Genomic DNA, 24,284 nt, shown 5'->3' on the forward strand with positions numbered 1-24,284 from the left:
GATCGGGTATTTATAGTTGTGGCCTGTCCCTGGTGGTCATGCGATCGTATGGCTGGGAAGGCTATATCCCATGCGATCGCATGGGCCAGCTGTCCAGCACACAATCCTTTTGTTTTCTTGCTTGTCGACATATTTTAATATTAATATAATATATATAATTTATATAATTAATTATATATTATATTAAATTCATGTGCATAGTTGATTTGTAATTTTTGTCCCGAAAAGTCGTACGTCGTCACTCGACTTATGTCCCGGTTCCGGTTTTTCGAACGCCCTTTCGTACGCTGAGAAAACTAGTTCTTTTCGTTTCGTGACTCTTACCTTTGTCAAAATATAGTCTTAAATCATCCATAAACTATACCACTGTAGCAAAGTTACTGTAGCAATTTCATTGTAGCAAAGTCAATTTTTACTGTAGCAATTAACTGTAGCAAAGTCAATTTTTACTGTAGCAATTTCATTGTAGCAAATAGTGATTTTCAAAAACACTGTAGCATTTTGGGTACTGTAGCAATTTGAAAATACTGTAGCAAATTAGTGTTTTACTGGTTCATCTTAAATGCTTTAGTTAACTTATCTAAATATCAATCGAATCAATAAACGAATGTTACTATCGTTTACTAAATAACTTGAAATTATATATATATATATATATATATATATATCTTTTTAATATACATAAATCAATTTTTAAATACACATTGGAAGTTATTTATAAATAAATTTTAATAATAAATATTTCAACTTATCATATATATTCAAATAGATATTTAAACCAATAAGTTTAATGTACGGTATCAAATAATTAATACATTGTTACCTTTTCAAGTTATAGTATATATGTATCTATTTACATATAATTGTTCGCGAATCGTCGAAAACAACCGAAGGGTATTTAAATTTATAAAAGTAGTTCAAAAATTTTGAGATTCAGTTTTACAGACTTTGCTTATCGTGTCGGATATGTTAATCATACAAAGATTAAGTTTAAATTTGGTCAGAAATTTCCGGGTCATCACACTTCATCATCAATCGATTTAAAGTTTTGATTTATAGCTCTACCCGATTCATAGCAATTATATGAAACCTTAGGGTTTGAGGCCTTTTTCCTTACTATTTTGGCCAGATTATACGAATTGAGTATAATACTAGGGTCGAAATTTGGGCTTGAGGATTTTTTCCTCACCAATTTGATTGGTTTATGCGAATTAAAAAGTAGAGAGTTTTTATTAGGGTTTGAGGTTTTTAATCTCAGCCCTGTACCTCTTGTTGATGTCTGAGTTGCAAAAGTATGACTTTTTTGTTTGATTACGGAAGTGCCGTTGCTGGTTACCTCACTCTTAGCTCCGGCCGCCGTTACGATTCCCGCCGTTGCCGCCATCTCCGCCGTATTCAACCTTTCACCTTTTTGGTAGGCTTTGAATTTATCGGTTTTGATGGTGACCGGTAATGAATGGCATAGAACATTCAGGTAAGTGTTTTTGATGACTCTTAACTGCTCAGATTTCATATTCTGACTAATTGAGCTACCGTCAAAATTAGACATGGCAGCTTGATTTTCCTGGTAAATGATTGAAGCAAAAAACACTATAGCATTTTTGGTACTGTAGCAATTTGAAAATACTGTAGCAAATTAGTGTTTTACTGGTTCATCTTAAATGCTTTAGTTAACTTATCTAAATATCAATCGAATCAATAAACGAATGTTACTATCGTTTACTAAATAACTTGAAATTATATATATGTATATATCTTTTTAATATACATAAATCAGTTTTTAAATACACATTGCAAGTTATTTATGAATAATTAATATTTCAATTTATATATATATATATATATATCTATTTTCAAATAGATGTTCATGAATCGTTGGTCAATAGTCAAAAGTTAACTGAATATATAACATTAGTTCAAAAATTTTGAGAATCAATATTACAGACTTTGCTTATCGTGTCGGAAATGTTAATCATACAAAGATTAAGTTTAAATTTGATCGGAAATTTGCGGGTCATCACATCGGAGTTACTGGTTCAATAAAAGAATTAGTTGAACTTCTTTGTTCGATAAAAAAGTTGAATATAACTACTGTTCCGCCACATTTTCGTTAGAGTAGCTGGTAGGCATGGTCTAATTTGAAACGTTGGCGAATCCTCTCCCCATCCTTTGTTTTTTTCTTTTTGATTTTTTCCCTTTCATTTTTAAATTTTACGATGTGTTCCTTTAACTTTTTGTTTTTCTAGTTAACGAGTCTAAAAAAATACACTAACAAGTAACTAATCCATTGCTCGCAGTAATGCGCGACTTACCCATTTGCTTTATAAAATACGGAGTAAGAAAGTATCTAAAAGCAACCATAAGACCATATATAACAGTCCGTCAGTTTGAGGTGTTAAATGAGGTGTAACCAACATGGCAAAACTGACGAAAAGTTACAAAGACTAAGAGCGCATCAGTTTCGGGCGTCAATTGGACTTCTGACGCAAAAAAAAAAAATCGTCACTTCCTCCTTCAACCAAATCACTGATTTTTCAGATTTAATAAATATACTTTTTATAATTAATTTATTTTTTTCTACCCGGTTTTCAATCAGATTTTACCACATCATTCTACCAATTTGACACAAAAAACTGACGCAACAGCTAAAAAATGTGACATTGTCATGTCACATTCAGATTGCACTTTTTCACCAAAAACTACACTAACTGCCCGTAATATCACAGTCACCATTAAAAATGGTTTAACATCTTTAATTGAACAACTTGATTAATGCTTAAATCAATTACTATACTAAGGAATGAGAATGAGATGATTCATTCTAAACTAATAATTAACGTTATTTTAGTTGAGAAGTTGGTAATCTTTTGATCTTGAAACCGATCTAGTTGTTGAGTGTTACCCTATCAAACAATGACACGCGGTTTTATTTCACCCATAAAAAATCTAATTATGGAAATCACCGATTCAAGAATAAAGATAAAGAATATTATCTTACTCGTTAATCGTGACATCTGTAACATAATTGAATTATAATTATAATTATCAATTAAATAAGATATTGAATTATTAAATCATAAACATACTTTATGGACATGGGAGTCATCGTGTTGTACTCTATTCTTTAAAACGTTAGCTTTACTTTATTGCAATACATATACATATAAACATTGGTGAGATTTAAGCCCCTTTTGTTTAGAACTTAAAAAATTAAAATTTAATAAGTTGTATAATTTTTATTTTTAACTTAATGAATATAGAATATCTTAATAATTGAAGTCATAAAAATGTGAATTTTAATATTTGTCCATAACCTTTTAAAACCATGTTAACAAGACTGCATATAACTGTCATATGTACAGAATTAAATTTGTAATTTTAAAATTTAGTCATTTTTTCAGCACATAAAATAAACAATAATTATTTATTCATCAATTATGAATAAATAAATGACTTGTCTTCCCATATGAGAGGTCATGGGTTCGACTCGACTCGACTCTACTCGCTGAAAAATTTACCTTTACCCGCTCATTTCATGGTCCTCGTAGGTTTCGGACATCTTGATTTCGGGCTTCACTCGAAAGGTTTTACCATACGCGATGCCCGTATGGATTCGTCATCTAGATTTATTCTTGAGAGCGATAGGATTGTAATGATTGGTACCAAAAAAATGATCGGGTCGATAGATGTTGACATTGTATCGATCCTTCTTCGTCAGTGACTAATAACTATAACCGCGGTTTTAAAAAAAAAAAAAAAGGGACTGATGCACTATAATTTAATTGGTATAGGCTAGAAGACACTCCCTATATAACATTAGATAAAGCATTTCCGATGACACTGTTTCTCTATTCTCAAAACAATAAAGCAAACATATAAAATAACATTAACATACACAATATCATTTTGAAATTAATCACCAAAATCACGACGATCACGCATTTGAGGTTTTTCAAAGATCATTTATTTCTCATTGGTAAGCATTTTTCATTTTGTACATATCATAATTTTCAGCTTTTTGAATAATCAAGACTCAAAATTTGCCAAATTTTCACTTGACATACAATTATTGGAAAACCCCATTTGTATTGATATTGATATTGGATAATTGATATGAACAAGATTGAATTAATATTTGAAAGGCTGATAATGATTGCCTTAGATGAGTGTGTTGTTTTAGCTAGTGACGGGTTATGGGATGTAATGTCTAATGAGGAAGTTTGTGAAGTTGCTCGAAAACGGATTCTCATATGGCATAAAAAGAATGGCGGAAGTGCAGTCAATAGGGGTTCCGGCAACGAAGTTGATCCTGCATCTCAATCAACCACAGAGTGTGGTTGATGTTTTCTTGCTTGACAATTTTTAGTTCCTTTTTTCAAAGCGTGCGAGATGGATCATATTACCACAGAGATGATTTCGTGCTTGACAACTTGTCTAGGAAACCATAACAATGCAACAGTCTGTGCGTTCCATTGCATAAGCTTGTCACAATTATTCTTTAGGTAAAGAATGAAGAAATTTAGGTCCGAAATTGTAAACGAATGTTTTCAACCTAAAGGAGAGACCTTCAACATCACGTCCTAAATAAGTATTATCACATAATACAGCTGCAAACCAAATGAGGCAACTACACGGTGACAACTTTCTCTAGTGGAACTAGTGTTGCACGTGTTAAGTGTGAAGAGTTTGGATAAAAGGGAAAAGCAAGTGTGCAGGTAGCACCTCACGGATCGAGAGAAATGGCTCGCTGATCGCGAGTGTAATATACGTGATCGAGATGCCTAGAACGCGAGAAAGTACGAAGCTTTGGAGGGTAATTCTTGTGGATCGCGAGGGAAGAATTGGCCACCAAGTTTTACGATCTTGTTTCCTTTTGTATAGATAAACTCATATAACTCTAGTCTCCTATATTGGTGTACACGAAAATTACACAAAAAAATCTCTATTTTCCGCCCGTGGACTAAACATTTCTCCATGTGATTAGAGATCAGATATAATCACATTAAATATGCGTCGCTTACGTTGTTTTTTTCGTTTTGCTTATTTTGTTCATTTGTTGTTGGTTGTGATTAGGAGAAATCACCTGTATTGTTTGGGACTTGGAGAATTCCTAACAGCAGGGGGCCTATAAATTGTTTACTCTCCATTTCTAATTCTAAAGCAAGATGAACACAATCAAGATAGTAACTTCGATAATCATAAATCTTTATGAGGTTACCTGCTAATTAATATGGAATGCAATCCATTTCACCTTAGAGGAATTGCTAAAAGTTATCAAACAGGATACCATTAACCACGCTATGGTGTTTCATGATTGAAACAAATCACTTTCATAGTAGACGAATGCCTTCAACATGATTCAATATGAAAACTAACTATGAGGGTAAGAAAGGAATAGCTTCAAAATACAAGATTACATCAACATCTTAAGCATCCTAATCTTAAACATAGTTCGTCTTACAGACATAAACCCAGCCATAATGTTTTGTTCCTTCAAGTGTAAAAACATACCAATCAGAATTGACAACCAATATTAGAAGAATATCACAAGCTTGATCGCGCTTGTCATGCTTTACTGACAATAAACAACCTACTCGTACCGGAACTAATGACAGAAAATAAAGAGCCAAGGATGACTTCCCTTATGAACCAGCAAACAAAACAAACAGTTAGTTGCTGAATTCATTGAGTCGCTTCGCTTCATCAGCGAAACATGTGGTGCGTCCCACCATTGTTGGACCCACCAGCCTGTGAATTGTAGATGGGAAACTTGCGTTCTTCCTGGCGGAAGAAGTTGTCTCCATTAGAAACACAACTAGTAATATCCGAACCTGTACCACCACCACCACCACCACCACGATCATTATTTTCATAACAGCGACCATCATGTTCATTATTTGAGCCACCACCACCAGGTTGGTTTTCCTGAATCTGTTTCAAGTTCAAAAACCGACCACCAGGCCCTCTAGCCCTCTTGAGCGCATGAGCATGCCTAGATTCATGAAGATATGGCTGTCAAGTTTTCAGAAAAAAAAAAGAAAGAAAATAAGTAATTTAGTGGTGATTTTAAACTAGCTGATAAAGGAAACGGATTGAAACTCGGCCGAAAAGTATATTGACGTGTTAAACATTCTAAAGTAAATCAAATTAGTCAGGAGTTTATATTAAATCTGAAACAAATTTTTTCAATTGTACTGCACACTAGTTGTTTATTACGAAAACTATATTTTCAAAACGAACAAGATTTGCAGTGAACCTGGCGTGGCCTGATACAAACCAAAAATGACTCGTTTCAACGCCACCCAATGCTTGGTTATCAGCAGGTGACCGGCCCAGGGCACAACTTTTTAAAAGGACTCCAAAAATCGATTATGTATTACTTGGTAAAAAATTTCAAATGAAAGATTGGTTGGATTGGTGGTTTTGAATCCGTTTCTTTGGACACAAGTTCGACCCTCGTGGACTGCCCGACTGTTTTGTTTATGAATCTGTGCTTTTCCATATTTTACTTTCAAAACCATTAAACCTATACATTATATGTTTGCTAATTTATGGAATATATTATGCAGATTTATTTATTAAATACTTCTACAAAAAAATTATAAACGTATACATTACACGTTTGTTAAATTTTTTACTATGCTATATATATTTAGTAACTTTTAAAATATGCGCCTAAAAACACTATATATAACGAGAAACAGATTTCAGAATGAAAAAGAATTCCTTAACCTTCGTTTTACGCTACCTAAATTCTAATCATAGGGCCACCAAAAAATTGCAGGCCGGCCCTGACACCACCCATTTTAACTCAAACTGGTTTTAAAGAGTAACAAACAGAGGCATATGGTGCATACCTTGCGTGGTTTTATAAGCTTGTTTTGTGCCTCAAGTTTAGCCCGATACTGTCTCCTGCGAAGAATAGCATTATACTGTTTTGAATTGACATAAATCGGCTCATCTTGTGCAAAATCAAGTGGCAGTGGCACTCTAGTAGATGTGATGCTCATTCCATGAGGATGTGGATACTGATGATAAGTAAACACCGAGAAAAGTCATAAAGATATGAAATTTGAAAAAACTACAAATACTAAAACGTAAAATAAGATTAGTATGTATGTGCTCACCATGATCTGTGAACCATAGGGTGCAAACAGCCCATGATGGTACGGATCAGGATACAGAAGTGGCATACAAGCCTGAAATAGAAATGACAAAACATCGTTAGACAAAAGGCCGAGTTGATATAAGTATAAAGACTAGGTAGCTGATCTGAGCCATTTACTTACTAATCAATCGATTTGCGTAATTTTATACCCTCAAATGGGTCATAAGTTTTGTTTTTAATGCCCATAAAACATCACACAACACTTTTTTTCAAGTGTTGGACTATAACTAGAATAAAACGAAGTATAATTTTGGTAATCATAATTGACAGCGTAATTATTTATAGAAAGTATACGGGTTTCCTACAAAATATGTATTGGGTCAAGCCAACCGTTTCAGTCTGCTGTACGACATCGAACATTTCGGCTTAAACCCAACTTGTGTCGCCACCGTTAGTGCCAGCCCCTGAATTTTGCAAGTGACAGGTGGTTAGTTTCAACTTACGTATGGCTGCCTACGATCAGCTTGAGATGTTATAGCAAATTCCTGAGTACATATTGGCAAAACTGACCCAACACTCCCATCTTCATGTGTCCCGTTATTAGCTGCTTAAAAGGAATGGAAAAACACCAAACAAACAAATTATTATGAGGTTATGAATGAATCAAAGCAGTCAATATTCACACATACTTGTAGCAAAAAGAAAAGGTTTTGAGCTTCATGAGCCGAGCCACTTGTAGTCAACAAGTAATAGAGTTCAAATTAACAGAATCAACTTTTAGCCAACAGTGCAAAATATAATGATATAGCATTTGACTATAAATTTGTTAACATCATGTAATTCCATTTCACTTGTTTATACCAGGGTAAGCATTTTACCATAGTGAACTTCGTCCAAGGAAAATGTGCTATACAAAAAACAAATCTTTTATTTATTAATGTTTCTACACAAAGATAGATTTCAGGGATGTACATGGATACCATGCCTAACGAAGTTACGAAATTGACCCATTTACTTATAAGTGGAGAACTTGGGATATACTGTACTTGATACTCTAACAGGTCGGCCTGTTGAATGAAGCAATTAGGTAAAATGTAAATGGTAAATGGGTTGATAGGCATTAAAAGTGTATTTTCGGAGCATACATTAAAAGTTACAACCTCTTAAACTGCTCTAGGCAAACACAAATTGTATAAATCGTTTATTAGTATATTTATTCTAATCATATTTAACACATCAATTATCAAAGATAAGTGTCTTAGGTCAGTATAACCCATTTTGACCCATATCAAAAATAAAATTTCTTAACACATTGCCGGCCCAACCATTTTGCCACCAGTATGGGCCCTTCATGTTGTTCCATTTCCCAAAAACCCATATCCATGTTAGGGCCTAATCCCAACTTAAACAAAAATCTTAACAACTCAACACAACTTATAAAATCAAATCACTTATTGATTCAATTAACCATATTAGTAGCAAGCAATAGATTAAAATTACCGGATTGAATTGAAAACTTGTTTTCCCCATACTGATAGCTATCTCCAGCACTAGCTACTTCAGGGTAAGATTGACAAGTGGATTGAGTTGAAGATGAATCTTGATCTTGAAACTGAAATTGAAGACCTAGTTGCTTTGTATTCTGATGATGTGGTGTTGAAGATCGGCCCATCTTCAAACTTAAGTTATTAGACAACGTTGACTGGTCAACAAATGAATCCGCACCAGTCCACTGAGACGGGTAACCAACAACAGCACCTGGATCATAGTTCTTCTTAAACAATTTGTGCATGATTTTTGTTACTACAAATAACTTTTAAAACAAGTGGCTCAAAATGATGTTACCTGTTGATTTATCTTTTATCATCATTTTGCACAAAAGGGCTCTAAATAAATTAATCCATTATGAAAAAAAAAAAAAAAAGGCTAAACAAAGTGGCAGAATCTTATTAACTTAAATTAACAAGATAATGTGAAGAACTAGATGCTTATCTTGTACCGACATTCCACTAATAATGTTAGTAAAAATTAGTTTCTTATTAAGTAAACTAAGCATATAAGTTTAGTTGCTTAAACTTATAAGAAGTGCTGATCCCATAATTAAAAAAATATTTAAATAAGTGTAAATGATTTTTTTAAAAATAACTCACAAGATTAACTATTAAGGACATTGTAGAACAAATCAAGAACAAAGTAACCACAAACACAACAGGTTAGCAACTATCATATCATTTTTCTTGTGGGTCCCTTGGGTCCCAGAAATTGTTTAATGGATCAATAAGAAGGATACAGCACAAAGAGTGTCTTCAAAGTCAAGATCAGGAAGAAATAAAAAGGATAAAGTCACCAATTTTAAAGGAAAAATACCAAGAACCCAAGCATAACATAAGCAAAAATACTAAGTAATTACTTGACATCAAAGACATAATAATCTTCATGAATCTTGGATAAATACCCAGATCAGACATCAAAGACTAACATGCAGATACAATTCAATTAAAAACTTACCAAAATCAACGGTCAAAGTCAACACAAAAATGGGTTCAAGATTAAGAAAAAAAAAAAACAAAACAAAACAAGAAAGAAGAAATTATACTTTTTGTTGGGAGAAATCCAGGCATGCCTCCTTTCCTGAAACTTGGGGTTTCTCTCTCTAAGTATAGATATATAAAAAGATATAGATATAGGAAGTTGTATGTATATAGATAAGGCAGAAAACGACAAAAAGAGAGTGAGGTGTTTACACGGCCGTGTATTGAGGGGTCCGGCAGGAAGATATTACCGGAAGCAAAGAGGAGCAGTTGTTCCGGTGAGGAGTTGTTTAAACATGTGAGTTTATTTTCAAGGAATTTGAGTTGGTTTTTGTCGTGTTGTGAAGAAAATAATATAATTGAATTTATAAGTGAAAAAAAAAGTACAGTAGTGTATATGAATCATGCGATAAAATAGTAATGCTAGTATTTCTTTATATATTTTTATTTTTTATTTTTTATAATATAATAACAATAAATTATGCTCTGTCGCTCTGAATCAGCCGCCCCTATAGGGTTCAGGATAAGTCGCCACGCGTTGAGTTTCGTGCGTGGGTTATACTCCCCTTCCCATCAAAGATTTCCCTATATTTTATGTTTGCTTTCTTGTCTTTATTACATGAACTAGCCTTTAGAGATCGTGCGTGTACGGCGACTCTTAATCAAACAAATTGAAAATGTATATGCTATATGAATTAAGGGTATTATAAAGAGTGTATCACAAGTATTTTTGTAGACAAAATAAATATAATATGGTTAAGTTTTTTGCTTTACACAAAACGCATATTAAAGCATTAAAGAAGGAAGATGACCATAAAACCCTTAAGGGTGTGGCTTTCATGCATTTGCTGTCGAGTTGCATCTATAGAGGCTGAAAATTGTAGATACAAGTTATCTAAAATATAAGGTATGGCAGCCTTATAAATATGTGATTCTACCATGCGAAAATACCTTCAATTCACCCTTTACAATCCAACTTTAAAGGGGGCAAAAGCACAATGTGTGATCATCAAACTTATTATAACATTCGTGATTTCTCATAAGATTTGTACAAACAATTGAAATTCAAGAAAACTCGAATAAAAAGAACAAATACCAACAACTAACAAACTATACATTGATACACATGTGGCACTTTGATTGACAGAGCGTGGCCCAAATGACTTGATTTTTTGTGGGATGTTTTGAGTCTGGATAGCAGCTCCAAAAGTGAACTCGGTTGGTGGTGAGATGTCTGCACGAATCAATATGGAGAGTGTTATTGAAAGTTGGAAAGTGGGAGGGACGACAATTGGGTTAGTAAAGCCAAAGGTAAAACGGACCACAGTACCTGAGATTGTTAGCACAACACAACCACGAAGCTACACAGCGACCTGAATGTTACATGTTACTCTTCTAACTGCTAGGTTGATATAATCAGATGGAAATCAAACAAAAAATTATTTTCAAAAGAAAAATCACAAATCGTTAGTAATCAAACAAAAAATATAATATCAGAAAAGGACTGATGAACATACCTTTAAACTGACATCAACATATCAACATTTTATCTGAATATCAAAACCCTAATTCGTACTACACCAAAAAGATGTCTTTGAGATGTGGTAATCACCTGTATAGTGGATTTGACAATGATAAATGGATTTGAAACAGATGATAAACATTATTATTTATAAAGTATCAAATAAAACAGAGGAAATTCAAATTATTATATTGACCCGAAGTGATCAAAGGGATGTTACTAAATCTCTTTTCCTTTTTCTAAAGCCCTCCTCAAATTCGTAATACGTCTTATTGGGGCTCTACCTATTAACCGCAAACGCATATGTTACACAGATATACATATTAAAAGCTATATTTAATGAAAGGGATTTTATTACATAAAATTACCATTTTGAGTCGAAGGAGTAAATCGAAGCGAGTTTTGTTATATTGACTACATCGGATGAAGATGTGACATCAGAAACGGAACTTCCGGTTTCTGTGATATCGCCAATATGTGTCGGGTTCCACGACGAATCCGAAGCATCATCAAGTCCACTTGAGTGACTACTGATGTGACGATATGAAAAGTTGAGATGATATGTAATCTTAGAGGTGACAATTTTGACCCAATTACCTAAGAATAAGTCAATTTGGTCTGCTTTAATTGAAGAACTGATAGAAAAAATCATATAGGTTGAAGGTTGCAGAAGTCTATACTTTGCATACAATAAAATTTAGCGAAAGATTAATATTTTTTTGTATACCTTCTGTAATGCAAGTCTACCAGGTCTATTTGATCTTATATCACGCTAATTAATTCCTTTGAAAAACGGATGATTCTTGAGTGAATCATCACCATCGCGCCTGCAGCAGGTCTTTTTTGTTGGATCAATATCCTGCATCGTTTATTGCGACAAAAGTTATATTAAATGGCAAAAGAGGAACAAAATTTAAAAGTTTCTCGTGATCTCCAAACATTGCTCCAAAACCTTTCGCTTCGTATCATACTCATCATCAAACATTACTTCTTAAATTTTGCACACAGTAATCATAAAAAGCACAAGTTTATATACACAAAAGAAATTATATATATCTCGAAGAGATCTTTAGATTAAACACCACATATCAACATATATCAAATATGGTACTTTATAAGGTTTAAATAATATTATATAAAAATATTTTGTAGATGTAATTTTATCAAAATAATGTTTGAAAATATGGAAATTTAGGAATTTGACATCTTGAGCTATAATTCTTTGAAAAATGAGCCACTCACTTGCATCTTTAAAGGGAGAAGTTCCCGATAACATCTGAAGCAACGTGCACCCGAGTGCCCATAAATCATTCCTGTCCACAAATATTTCAAATACGTCATAAAAGAAACATTCTACAATACTATAGTTAAATGTACATATGCATACAGATAGAATTATATTATAATAATCAATCAATTGTTGCAGGTGAAGAATTTAATACTTCTGGAGGGACATATGCAGCGGTCTCCATAAACGTTCCAGCTTTGTGAAATTTCTGAAAAACATTGATTTCGAATCCAACCGAAAATCTCCCATAAGTAATCTCCCATTGTTACCTGCATAAAGTGAGAGGAAGTAAAATTAGCTATGGAATTTAGATTATGACTAAATAAGCTAGTAAACATAATACTCCATCTAAACTGACCCATTTGTAAGTCAAAATTAAAACCCAACTTGTTTACACATACATACCTTCAGCTCATCTCTATAAATAATATTGTTGGTCACCCCAAATACACAATTCGATTTAGGGTTTCAAACAATGTTTCTTATTACAAAATTATAGCTATTAAAAAAGTATCTAGTCAAGAATTATAACACTCAAAAGTTGCTGATTGGTAACATCAAAGATGCAATGTACAGAAACTTTTTTGATTCGTGTTATAGAACTCATTATCTGATTCATAGGACTTAAAGTCACAATGATCAGTTTCTTAAGTTTGCTTAAAGAAATTATGCCTCTAATTATCTCATCAATAAGGGATCAGATAACTACTTTTGAATAAGTAAAACATGATTATCCAAGAGAAAGCTAACTACCGATTTACAACAACAGTTTCAAAAGGTAAATCTAGATATGTTTACTCCTATTTCCCCATATTAATATCCTTTCTCTCACAAAAGACGATTTTTGAGTAATTTAACTACCAATTACTTACTGAAATTTTCATAAACAACATATCATTCCATATGATCATTACAACATTAAAAAACAAAAGTATATCTGTCAAACAAACTGGATATTAAAAAAGCAAATATTAAATTTCGTATATCTATCAATTAAAAAAACACAAACACTAATATGTGTCTAATTGAATCAATTCGATTACCTGAGAAGAGTTAAGACAACAGGTCTCAAGTACATTAATTGAGCAGTTAGCTTATTTGTGTCGTTCCAAACACATACACCTAATAAAAGGAACTACTTACTATTAGTTAAGTAATACAGGCAAATACTCTAAAACTTACAAACCTTATCAAATCAGAAAAGGGAAACGATCGAAACCTTACCATAATCGAAGAGACGGGAACCGGGTGGAGGATGCGGCAATCAAACACAAATAGACTGAAGTATGACCATCGAATTAGTTTTCTGACGATTCAAAGGTTGAAGGTATCGGCGATTGAGGTATACCGGAAAAGTAAGTATCAATTGAATGGTTGTCGTTTGGCGGTGGATTTTATCGCCGGAAAAAACTCCTGGTGTTTAAGAAAAATGTGTGAAATTTATAAAATTGATACCGATCTGTGTATAAAATGATGACAAATAATTTAGGGATAACGGCTGTCTATAATAGTGCCGCAACCGACATCAATCGTCGACTTTTTTGATAGGGTTTTTCCATGAACGATAGAGAGAGAAATATGGATAGTGCAGGCTTCTTTTTTTTTTATTTTTGTTTTCTGGAGGTTAACTGTAAACATTACTAGTACACGTGTAATTTTAATGTAATTAAGTGAGATAATCTTGATTAATTAGTACATTAACACGTGGATTAGATTAATGAGATTGATTAATGGTCTGACACGTCAGACGTAACTCACACGCTTTATATGGTTTAGAGAAGATTAGAGATTTCAAAATTTTCTAAAAGATTTTTTTTTTTTTTAAGCACGATGATATACTCCTATTAAACTTACGAAACATATACAACGAGGAGGGTCTTTCGACCTTGAGTACAGCGAGATTTAGGGAGCCGAGAGAGCTACCCTAAAGATAATAACAATACATGAAGATAAAAAAACAAACGAGAATAACTAAAAGTTAAGGTATATCTTAGGATTTGTAAGCCACGATTGCCAATCGGTCTTTTTTCCTTTAACTTTTCCAGAGATCCATTCGAAAGACATCACTTGAATTTCACTAACAATGATCGGAGCTATCACCAACGAGAGGAATCGAGAGAAAGTGCACTCTCGAGCACTTGTTCTTAAAAAGCGTCATGTTACGATTCTTCCAAAGATAATAAACACAAATCCATTTAACCGCTTGCCATATTTTTAAACCAAGAGTTGACATGGGAGATGAGTGAATACCGCGAAGAAGATGACCCGAGTTGTGATTTGTCGAAGAATTAAAACCCCGCCAATGAAATATCCGCGACCAAACGTCCAATGAAACTTTGCACGAATGAAGAAAGTGATCAACCGATTCTATTTGATCATTATAGACGGGACAAAGAATTGAATGAAGATCGATGCCATGCTTGTCAAGCTCAAATCTAACCGGGATCCTTTTTTTGAGTAACCTCCATACAAAGATTTCAACCTTTTTTGAGACGAAATTGTTCCTTAAAGTTTCTGAAGCTTGCGTGGATGTTGCTGATGAAGAGACCGAAGCTATACAGAAGCCGAAGTGATTATGTCCGAGAGCTTTTTAACAGAAAACCGCCCATTGCTTGCTAGATCCCAGGACCATGATTCTGGTTTGCTGAAATCAAACGATATAGATGATAAGATGTTGAGCAGCTCATTGTATTCGCCAAGAGTTCGACCAGTAGGTACCCTAGTCCAGATCCAATTAAACCGAACACTGCTATCCTCCATAACGATCCTGTTGCTTACTGAAGCATCACTATTTTCGTCTAATCTAAATAGCCGATTGAACATATCTTTGAAAGGTATTGACCAGCACCAACTATCGATCCAAAACTTTGTTGGGTTGCCATCACCGAGAGATTTCTTGAAAGAAGCTTTGAAAGGTATTTCTAAGTCTTCGATATGGATACCTACAAGAATAATGTTATTCCAAATGCCAACGGAGGAAGGATGAGCAAGCCCACCCTCCGCACGAAGGCCACCGTCAATTCCATAAATACTTCGGATAATGGATGTCCAAAGACATTTGGTTTCGGTTTTAAACCGCTACCACCATTTTCCCAAAAGTGCAAGGTTTTTGTTTTTTAAAGATCCAATGTTTAACTCCCCCTCCCGATATGGTAAAATAGTGTTATCCCATTTAACCCAAGACATTTTAGAACCCGATAAATCCCCGCCCCAAAAGAAATTACGTCTCACTCTCTCAAGCAATTTGAGTACACATGACGGAGCAAGAAACAATGAAAAGTAATACAACGGGAGGCTCTTGAGGTCCGATTTAATTAGAACTAGTCTTCCACCGAAAGACATCGTTTTCATCTTCTAATCCGAAAGTTTACTCTTTATCTTTTCAATAACGGGCGCCCAATCATTTAATTTTTTTTTTCATATTTGACCAAATAGGGAGACCGAGATATATAAATGGTAACTTTCCAGCTTGACAACCCATACGATGGGCTAGTTCCTCGACTTCATTATAATTGACACTAACTCCATATAAACAACTTTTCCGGTAATTTACTTTCAAGCCGGATGTCAACTCAAAACATTTGAGAATGTTTATCAAATTTCGAGCATTCGTTTTCGACCAATCTCCGAAGAATATAGTATCATCTGCGTATTGCAAATGAGATATTAAGATTTTGTATCGACCAATTTCAACTCCCTTAAAACGACCATTGGAAATTGCGGCTTTGGTAAGAATGTTGAGCCCTTCTGCCGCGAGGATAAAAAGAAAGGGAGACAAGGGATCACCTTGCCTAACTCCTCGCCCGATTGTGAATTCACGGGTAGGAGACCCATAATAATAATTGAGATCTATGCCGACTTTAAACAATAAAAAATCCATTTCGTCCACTTTTCCCCGAAACCCATACAAGCCATAACCTCCATAAGAAAATCTCAATCTAAGCTATCGAAAGCCTTTTCGAAATCAACTTTGAAGATGACACTTTTCTTTCGATTAGCTTTTAAAAATTCGAGTGACTCATTGGCCGTTAGAACAGCATCAAGAATAAACCTCTCCTTTAGAAACGCACTTTGTTCCGATCCAATTAATTTTGGAATGATTTTTCAGAGTCTATTGGATAGAACTTTTGTCACAATTTTATAGAAGCTATCTATTAAACTTATAGGACGGTAGTCGCTAAGATTAATAGGGTCAAATTTTTTAGGAATCAGAGTGACGAAAGATGCGTTACAACCTCTCGAGAATTCCCCAACATCCAAAACCAAGTAATGGCATTCATAACATCGTCTTTGATAATATCCCAATGTTTCTTATAAAATCTTAGATTAAAACCGTTGGGATCGGGAGCTTTACAGCTCCCACAATCGTTGATTGCATCAATAACTTCTTGTTCGAGGATTGGCTCTTCCAAATTCGCAGCTTCAAAATCTGATAGAGCAGGATATGACAGATCTGCCAAACTAGGCCTTGAACCCGATCATTCCTCAAATATACTTTTAAAATGATGATAGGCGGTCTCTTTAATCTCATGTGGATCTTCACTCCAAACTTCATTAATTGTTAACCCACGAATATTGTTCACATTGTTTCTTCTTCTAATAAGAGAATGAAAATATTTCGTGTTATCGTCACCATCTCGAATCCATTTTGCTCTCGATTTTTGTTTTAACATGTTGGCCTTTATTTTATCTCGTTTTAGCCACTCTTTTCTAGAATTCATCCAATCAATTCTCTCGACATCAGTAATGTTTCCCGACTCAGCCTTCAGTTCTAAATCATTAGCAATAGCTTTCAAAAGTTCAATTTCACCATCAATATTTCCAAAAACAAGCTGACTTTTATTTTTTATTGCGGTTTTTGCCTTTTTAAGCTTGTTTCGAAGGCAGCAATCCTTCCTCAATCCACCACCACCATCCTCAACCCACTAATATTTAACAACTTGATCCATACCATCTATGTCAAGCCATTCTTCAAATATCTTTATTGGTTTGGGCCCGAAATTTTTATCATCGTCCTTAATGAGAATTGGACAATGATCTGAATGTTTGCGATCAAGGGCAACAACCGATAAACACTTCCAAAGAGAATGAAAATTATCGTTGACAAGATATCGGTCCAACTTGCTAAACTTTAACCCATCATCACTTATTTGAGTAAATAAACGACCACCAAGAGGAATATCAATTAACTTCAATTTATCTATGAACTCGTTGAAACATTTTGCTCTACTTTCGATAAAATTGCTATTAAATCTTTCTTCCTCCGACCTTACCTCATTAAAATCACCACCTAGGATCCAAGCTTCATTGGGATGTTTTAATATAAGAGAATAGAGAAGATCCCATAGTTTTTCTTTATTACGATCATCGTGAGGCCCATAGATATTCACCAAGTTGATAATATTGCCATCACTCTTTCAGGTACCTCGGACCACTAGGCAAAAATCAAAAATAAAAGAATCAGTAGCATCAAAACAATCCAGATCCCAAATAATAATCTGACCGCCCGATTTCCCGACCTTTGATTTTTGAACGAAATTACAATTATCATTACCCCAAAGGACCCGAATTTTACCTAAATCGATAGTGCTCAGTTTCGTTTCTTGTAAAAAGAGGACATTTGGTTTCTCGTATCTACAAATATTTCTTACCCAACCGACTTTATTGACCTTCCCATCCCCGAAACCACGAATATTAAGAGAGATCATCTTCATAATAAAACAATAAGTAAAACGAGAGATGAAGGAGCCATAATGTAACATCGACCATTTTTTTTATAACACAGCGGAAGACTTTACTAGTAAACACAATATAAGTCATGTCATTACATTAATTCGTGTAATTAAGTTTAAGTTTACACAACGGTGTTACGTTATTACAAAACATTATTTAAACAAAAGTCCACATCAGAGTAGGGTTGTCAAACATATCTTCTACATCAGCACCCATCCCGACTAGCAGTATCTAAACATGCAAGGGGGAAAATGTGGGGGATTAGCGCACCTCTAAGTGAATGGAATCTATCTATCAGATATAGCTTAAGCCACACACAAGCTATATACTAACAACAACACATGCTAACTACCAACTAGCATATAATAAGACAATACGAGGATCGACGGCTTGTACAAGCACACGACTCTCAGCTGATCGGGCCTGAGTCTACCGATAGTCCCTGCTACTCAATTCACAGTATAGTTATCCAGATACAGGGGATGCATCGTTCACACTATACTCCACAATCAGTAGCCTATGGACCCAACCTCCCTTATGAAATGCCCCGTTCATATCAATTATAAACGTTACATAATAATTGATTTCATTGCGAGGTATTTGACCTCTATATGATACATTTTACAAACATTGCATTCATTTTAAAAGACAAACTTTTATTTCATCGAAAGTTGATAGGCATGCATACCATTTCATAATATCCAACTATAAATGACCTAATATGTCATTTGCTTAGTCATAATCTTTAATGAACTTAACGACTTGAATGCAACGTCTTTGAAATATGCCATGAATGACTCCAAGTAATATCTTTAAAATGAGCAAATGCACTGCGGAAGATTTCTTTCAATCCTGAGAATAAACATGCTTTAAAGTGTCAACCAAAAGGTTGGTGAGTTCATTAGTTTATCATCAATATTCATTTCCATAATTTTAATAGACCACAAGATTTCATATTTTCATTTCTCATAAACATCATGCATGCATATAGCCATCTGCATAAAAATCATTCATATGGATTGAACACCTGGTAACCGACACTAACCATAATGCATAGAATATCCCCACAGACATCGACGTCTGTATAATAATAATCTCAAAGTACTAAAGCCATCCATAGACATGAATGGGGGTTGTTAGGCTCAATAGATCTATCTTTAGGATTCACGTCAATTATGGGCCATTTCCCTAATTCTTAGATTACCTGACTTGAAGGGCGATATTCAATTTTGATAATCCAACCATAGAATGTAATAAAACATTAATAAAAGCAGCGCATGTATTCTCAGTCCCAAAAATATATATTGCAAAAGCATTTAAAAAGGGAGCAAATGAAACTCACAATACTGTATTTTCGTAGCAATTATGCATATGACGGCACTGAACAAGTGCAAGGTTGGCCTCGAATTCACGAACCTATATTAGTATATATATTTTTATGTTGGTCAATATTTTGTCTAGCAATTTAGGTCAAGTCATAGTGTATCACAATCCTAATGCTCGAGACCGATATGCAAAAGTTAACAAAAGTCAACTTGACCCAAAATGACTTCCAAAATCTATACATGTTTATTATAAAACTTAAATATAGTCGTCTTATATATTTAAATATATTTATTAGATTTTATTAAATTAAATAATACAAGTCATTTATTAATAAATAAAAATTTATATATGATAAAAATATACTTTTATATATCTCAAGTAATAAAATTTATAGAGTTCACTCAATATCATAAAAATATAGTGGTATGTATTATTAATGTAATTGTATCACATATTTATTTGATAAAATAATATTGATGATAATAATAATAATGAGTAAAAGTTGTATTTTTTGTAATAATAATAATAATTATTATTATTCTACTAATAATAAGAATAACAATATTTATTTACAATTGATGATATTAATTATAATAAATTGATAATTCTAATCATAATAATTTTAATAATAACGATACTTTTTAATATTAACTATAATAATAATAATAATATTTTATATAAAAATAATAATTTTATTCAAAATGATAAATTTTAATAATAATAATACTAAAATGATACTAAAAAATGATATCTTATAATAACAATGATATTTCTATTAAAAATGATAATTTTAATAGAATGATAGTTTTAATATTAATGATACTTTTAATAATAATAATAATAATGATAAAAATAATGAAAATGATATTTTTATTTAAATCAGTATCTTACAATATTTTAATTTCATCATTTATTATAATGTATTAATGATAAAAATTTATGTTAATATATAGTAAAAAAATATTTTTATATAGTAAGTATTATAATTTGTATAATGTTCACACAATATCTTTTTAATGATAAAAATGTAGTGATATGTATCATAAATATATATTTGTATCAAGTATTTATTTGATTAAATATAATATTGATAATAATAACAATGGACCAAAAGTTGTATTATTTTATAATAATAATAATATTAATTATTTTAATAATAATAATAATAATAATAATAATAATAATAATAATAATAATAATAATGATATTTACTAATGATTATAATAATTTTGATAATAAATAATAATCTTTTTTAGTAATACTAATGTCATAATAATATTAATAATAATGATAAAAAATAATGAAAACGATATTTTTATCTAAATCATAATCTTAACAATATTTTAACTGAATCATGATACTTATACTCATTATTTCCTAATCGACTTGTTTAATAGCTTTTAGTCCTCTTTTATATCGTATTCATAATAATGATAATAATTGTAACCATAATAATTAGATGATACTAATATTAGTTTTAATGATAATGATACTAATAAGTATTATAATAATATTAATGATAATACTAATAATAATAATAATAATAATAATAATAATAATAATAATAATAATAATAATAATAATAATAACCTTAATGATAATAACGATAGTAATAACAATAACAATAATAATACTTATATTAATAACGATAATGATATTAATAATAATAGTAATAATAATAATTATTAAATAATAATAATAACGACGATAATAACGACGATAGTAATAATAATAATCATTTTAATAACAATAATACTAAAATTAATAATAATTCACTTGACCATATCTTTTAATCCGTTCATCGAAACCATAAGCTTTCTAAATGAAAAGTTATTAATTTTTCGTCAGCTTTCCAACGACATGCATATCATATACCTTATCTTAGTAGTATATGTATTAAATTCGTGATTTATCATAAACTATTTAACGATGAAACTAAGCATACAAGCATGCATAATCCTATATACTCGAGCACTAATGCTCACGTATCAATATTGTGATTCAATATTGCAGGAAAGTACGTAGGCGCAACGAAAATGATAAATGCTAGGTTGACCTCACGAGCAATACCCTCGAACAATACCCATAACCTCCAAAGCTATAACCCATAATTTCCTTAGCTCTATCCCGATTGAAAACTTATTTTGAAATCGCCTGAACATAACTCCATCGTAGTATTTTATGTATACTAATAATATCTTGAAATAATACTGAGTAAATATGTATATGTAAATCGATTGAGAGAGTTTAGAGAAATATATTTTCAAGTTTCTATGAAATAATGAAACATATTGAATTCTATTTATAATAGATTTTTGAATTATTAAAGTGAATTATTAAAGTATGAATTATTAAAGTGAATTATTAAAGTATGAATTATTAAAGTGAATTATTAAAGTATGAATTATTAAAGTAAATTATTAAAGTTAAAGTAAAATAAAAGTAAAGTTAAAGTATAGTATAGTAAAACTATAAAACTATGTACGTATAATACGCGTATATATATAATATTAATTTTAATCGTTATATATATCTAATAAAATAAAATATAAATATCGTTATCTTTATCGTACTGGTTAAGTAATGAGTTGTCAAAAGTGGTTCTAGATATTTATAAAAGTTATATACGTTTTAATAATAAAGTTCTTTTTAAACTGAAAACGTTTTTGTACGTTTGAAACTAAATCAAATAGATATGATAATTTTGTTTTCCAAAACTAAATATATTTAAGAATCATTTGTTAAAAGGTTAGAATAATGAAAATCGTTATATCATAAAACGTTTTAGAAAAGAAGAATTATATATATTCATAATAGGTTTCAAGTTTTTAAATTACAATCTGTTGGTGAAGCATGGGATAAAGTCCAAAGGTTAAATAAATGTATGAAATCATCTTAATGAAAAATGTCGAGTTACTTAACTTGTCGATATCCAACATCTAAGTTATTTACACTTCACGTTCTTATTTTCATATTAAATAAAATGAAAGTTAACATAGTTATCTTATCAAGGTCACGAGAAAAATATTATAAAACATGAATTAGAAATTAAACATGAATCTCCACTAACCCTTGTCTAGTTCCCGTTCATTGACACATTTGTTCTTACTTATAAATCACTTTACCATTTTCCGAATGTTGTCAAAAAGAATAGATTTCTTAAATCACAGTGGACCTCATAAAATAGACCTGTAATCATATCATAATGTATCTGATAATTCAATCATTTGATATTATCTTTTAATTTCGTCGATAAATATATTAAACATATATTGAAACAAATACGTTTATGTAAAGTATTATACATCTAATACTTTGTTAACGTTCTCACGTTATATAATGGATTTCATAACTTATTTTCATATCAACCAAGCCATTTAATGTTTTATTAATATTTCTGAATTTAATATACACACATATATATACATACATATCTATTTACACATAATTGTTCGTGAATCGTCGAGAACAGTCAAAGGGTAAATGAATACATGAACACAGTTCAAAGTTTTTGAAATTTCAACATTACAGACTTTGCTTATCATGTCGGAAACATTAAATCATTTAAAGATAAAGTTTAAATTTGGTTGAAAATTTTTGGGTCATCACAGTACCTACCCGTTAAAGAAATTTCGTCCCGAAATTTGATTGGGATGGTCATGGCTGACAATAAGTATGCTTTCATGACCCATATGAGTTGAAAATTAGAGTTTTATCGTCATTGAGTAATGTAGATAAAACAGTTTGATTTTGTGAAGAGTACGAGTGAAGTTATCACAAAAGAGTGAAATGAGTAAATGAAGGTTCGTCTTAACCGGTGACGTAGTCACGGTTGATTTCCGAAATTCATGGAATTTTAGAGGAAATCTTCGTGATAAGATTGGGTTCTTCGATAATTAAGGAAATTAGAATCCTCTTTGGTTAAATGCGATGATCTGTCTCGATTGCTCTGTCTGATATTTCACTATAAATCCACCCTCTTCATTTCTTTATTTCCACAACTCCCATCTTCTATTCTTTCTCCCTCAATTCATACTTTAGAGCATTTATCAATATGCTCCAACCTGTTCTGATTCTTGATATACTCCTAACCTTCATATATGTCATTCTCCTTTTTCATCTGCCGCCGGAAGAATATATTCACTTCTACTATACTCTTGGTTTTATAGTGTTTCTAGTCCTCCCATGTCTTTATATTGCTATATGCATCGATATATACGGTTTATAATTTCTGAGTTGTTGTTGGTTTTTATATCTTCCCTTATATTTCGATGTCTCTGCTCCTGTCTTTCTATAATCATTGACATCCACAGTTAATGCTCTCTCCTATTTGCTGCGATTTATACTCTCATTTCTATTTCGGAGCTTCATGCTTTTGTCTCCTCTTCCCGACTTCAAGTCAAGCGAATAATGGCCTAGAATTCGTAGGTATAAAATTCGGAATGAACATAACTAATGTTCTAAGAAGGAATTTGTAATAGCACGGCCTTGATTTGTCAAATTACCAGAATACCTTGAAAAAGGTCAAATCATTAAGAAAAAAATTATTTTCTTGATACGTTTAGAGGTTAAGTAGAATACAAGAGTCGTGTAACATGGCACATGATGACGTTATGATCTATGAATCATCACGTTCCATTTAGAAACTCAGCATGACTTACTGTAATATAATCACGTTGATCAAGTGTCATTATATTATATTAACTCATGCTTCAGTTCCCAACACTACTTTAAAACATTCATATTTTAAACTTGAAGGTTTCAGAATTTAGAAAC

General features: G+C 32.1%; 1 protein-coding gene and 1 long non-coding RNA gene across 6 annotated transcripts; both read right to left on the reverse strand.

The window, feature by feature from the left end:
- Window positions 1-5,552: 5,552 nt before the first annotated feature.
- On the reverse strand, window positions 5,553-10,030 carry LOC139894202 (nuclear transcription factor Y subunit A-3-like). 5 transcript variants are annotated; one of them, XM_071877415.1, is made up of 7 exons: window positions 9,853-10,030; window positions 9,705-9,739; window positions 8,609-8,866; window positions 7,612-7,712; window positions 7,128-7,199; window positions 6,858-7,028; window positions 5,553-6,012 (listed from the first exon to the last, which is right to left on the reverse strand). In XM_071877415.1, exons 2-7 carry the CDS (start codon window positions 9,727-9,729, stop codon window positions 5,704-5,706), a joined length of 936 nt encoding a protein of 311 aa, XP_071733516.1. In that variant the 5' UTR covers window positions 9,730-9,739; window positions 9,853-10,030; the 3' UTR covers window positions 5,553-5,703. The 5 variants fall into 5 exon arrangements, with proteins under 5 accessions (XP_071733516.1, XP_071733514.1, XP_071733515.1 ...); XM_071877413.1 differs by having other exon boundaries at window positions 8,609-8,953; window positions 9,705-9,761; XM_071877414.1 differs by having other exon boundaries at window positions 9,705-10,030.
- Window positions 10,031-10,629: 599 nt separating this feature from the next.
- Window positions 10,630-11,176, reverse strand: LOC139894204 (uncharacterized). Its single transcript, XR_011774849.1, has 3 exons — window positions 11,157-11,176; window positions 10,970-11,038; window positions 10,630-10,873 (listed from the first exon to the last, which is right to left on the reverse strand). It is a non-coding gene; the product is annotated as an uncharacterized lncRNA (long non-coding RNA).
- Window positions 11,177-24,284: the final 13,108 nt, after the last annotated feature.

The sequence above is a fragment of the Rutidosis leptorrhynchoides genome, chromosome 2 (genome assembly GCF_046630445.1).
Source record: "Rutidosis leptorrhynchoides isolate AG116_Rl617_1_P2 chromosome 2, CSIRO_AGI_Rlap_v1, whole genome shotgun sequence".
Taxonomy (NCBI): Eukaryota; Viridiplantae; Streptophyta; class Magnoliopsida; order Asterales; family Asteraceae; genus Rutidosis; species Rutidosis leptorrhynchoides.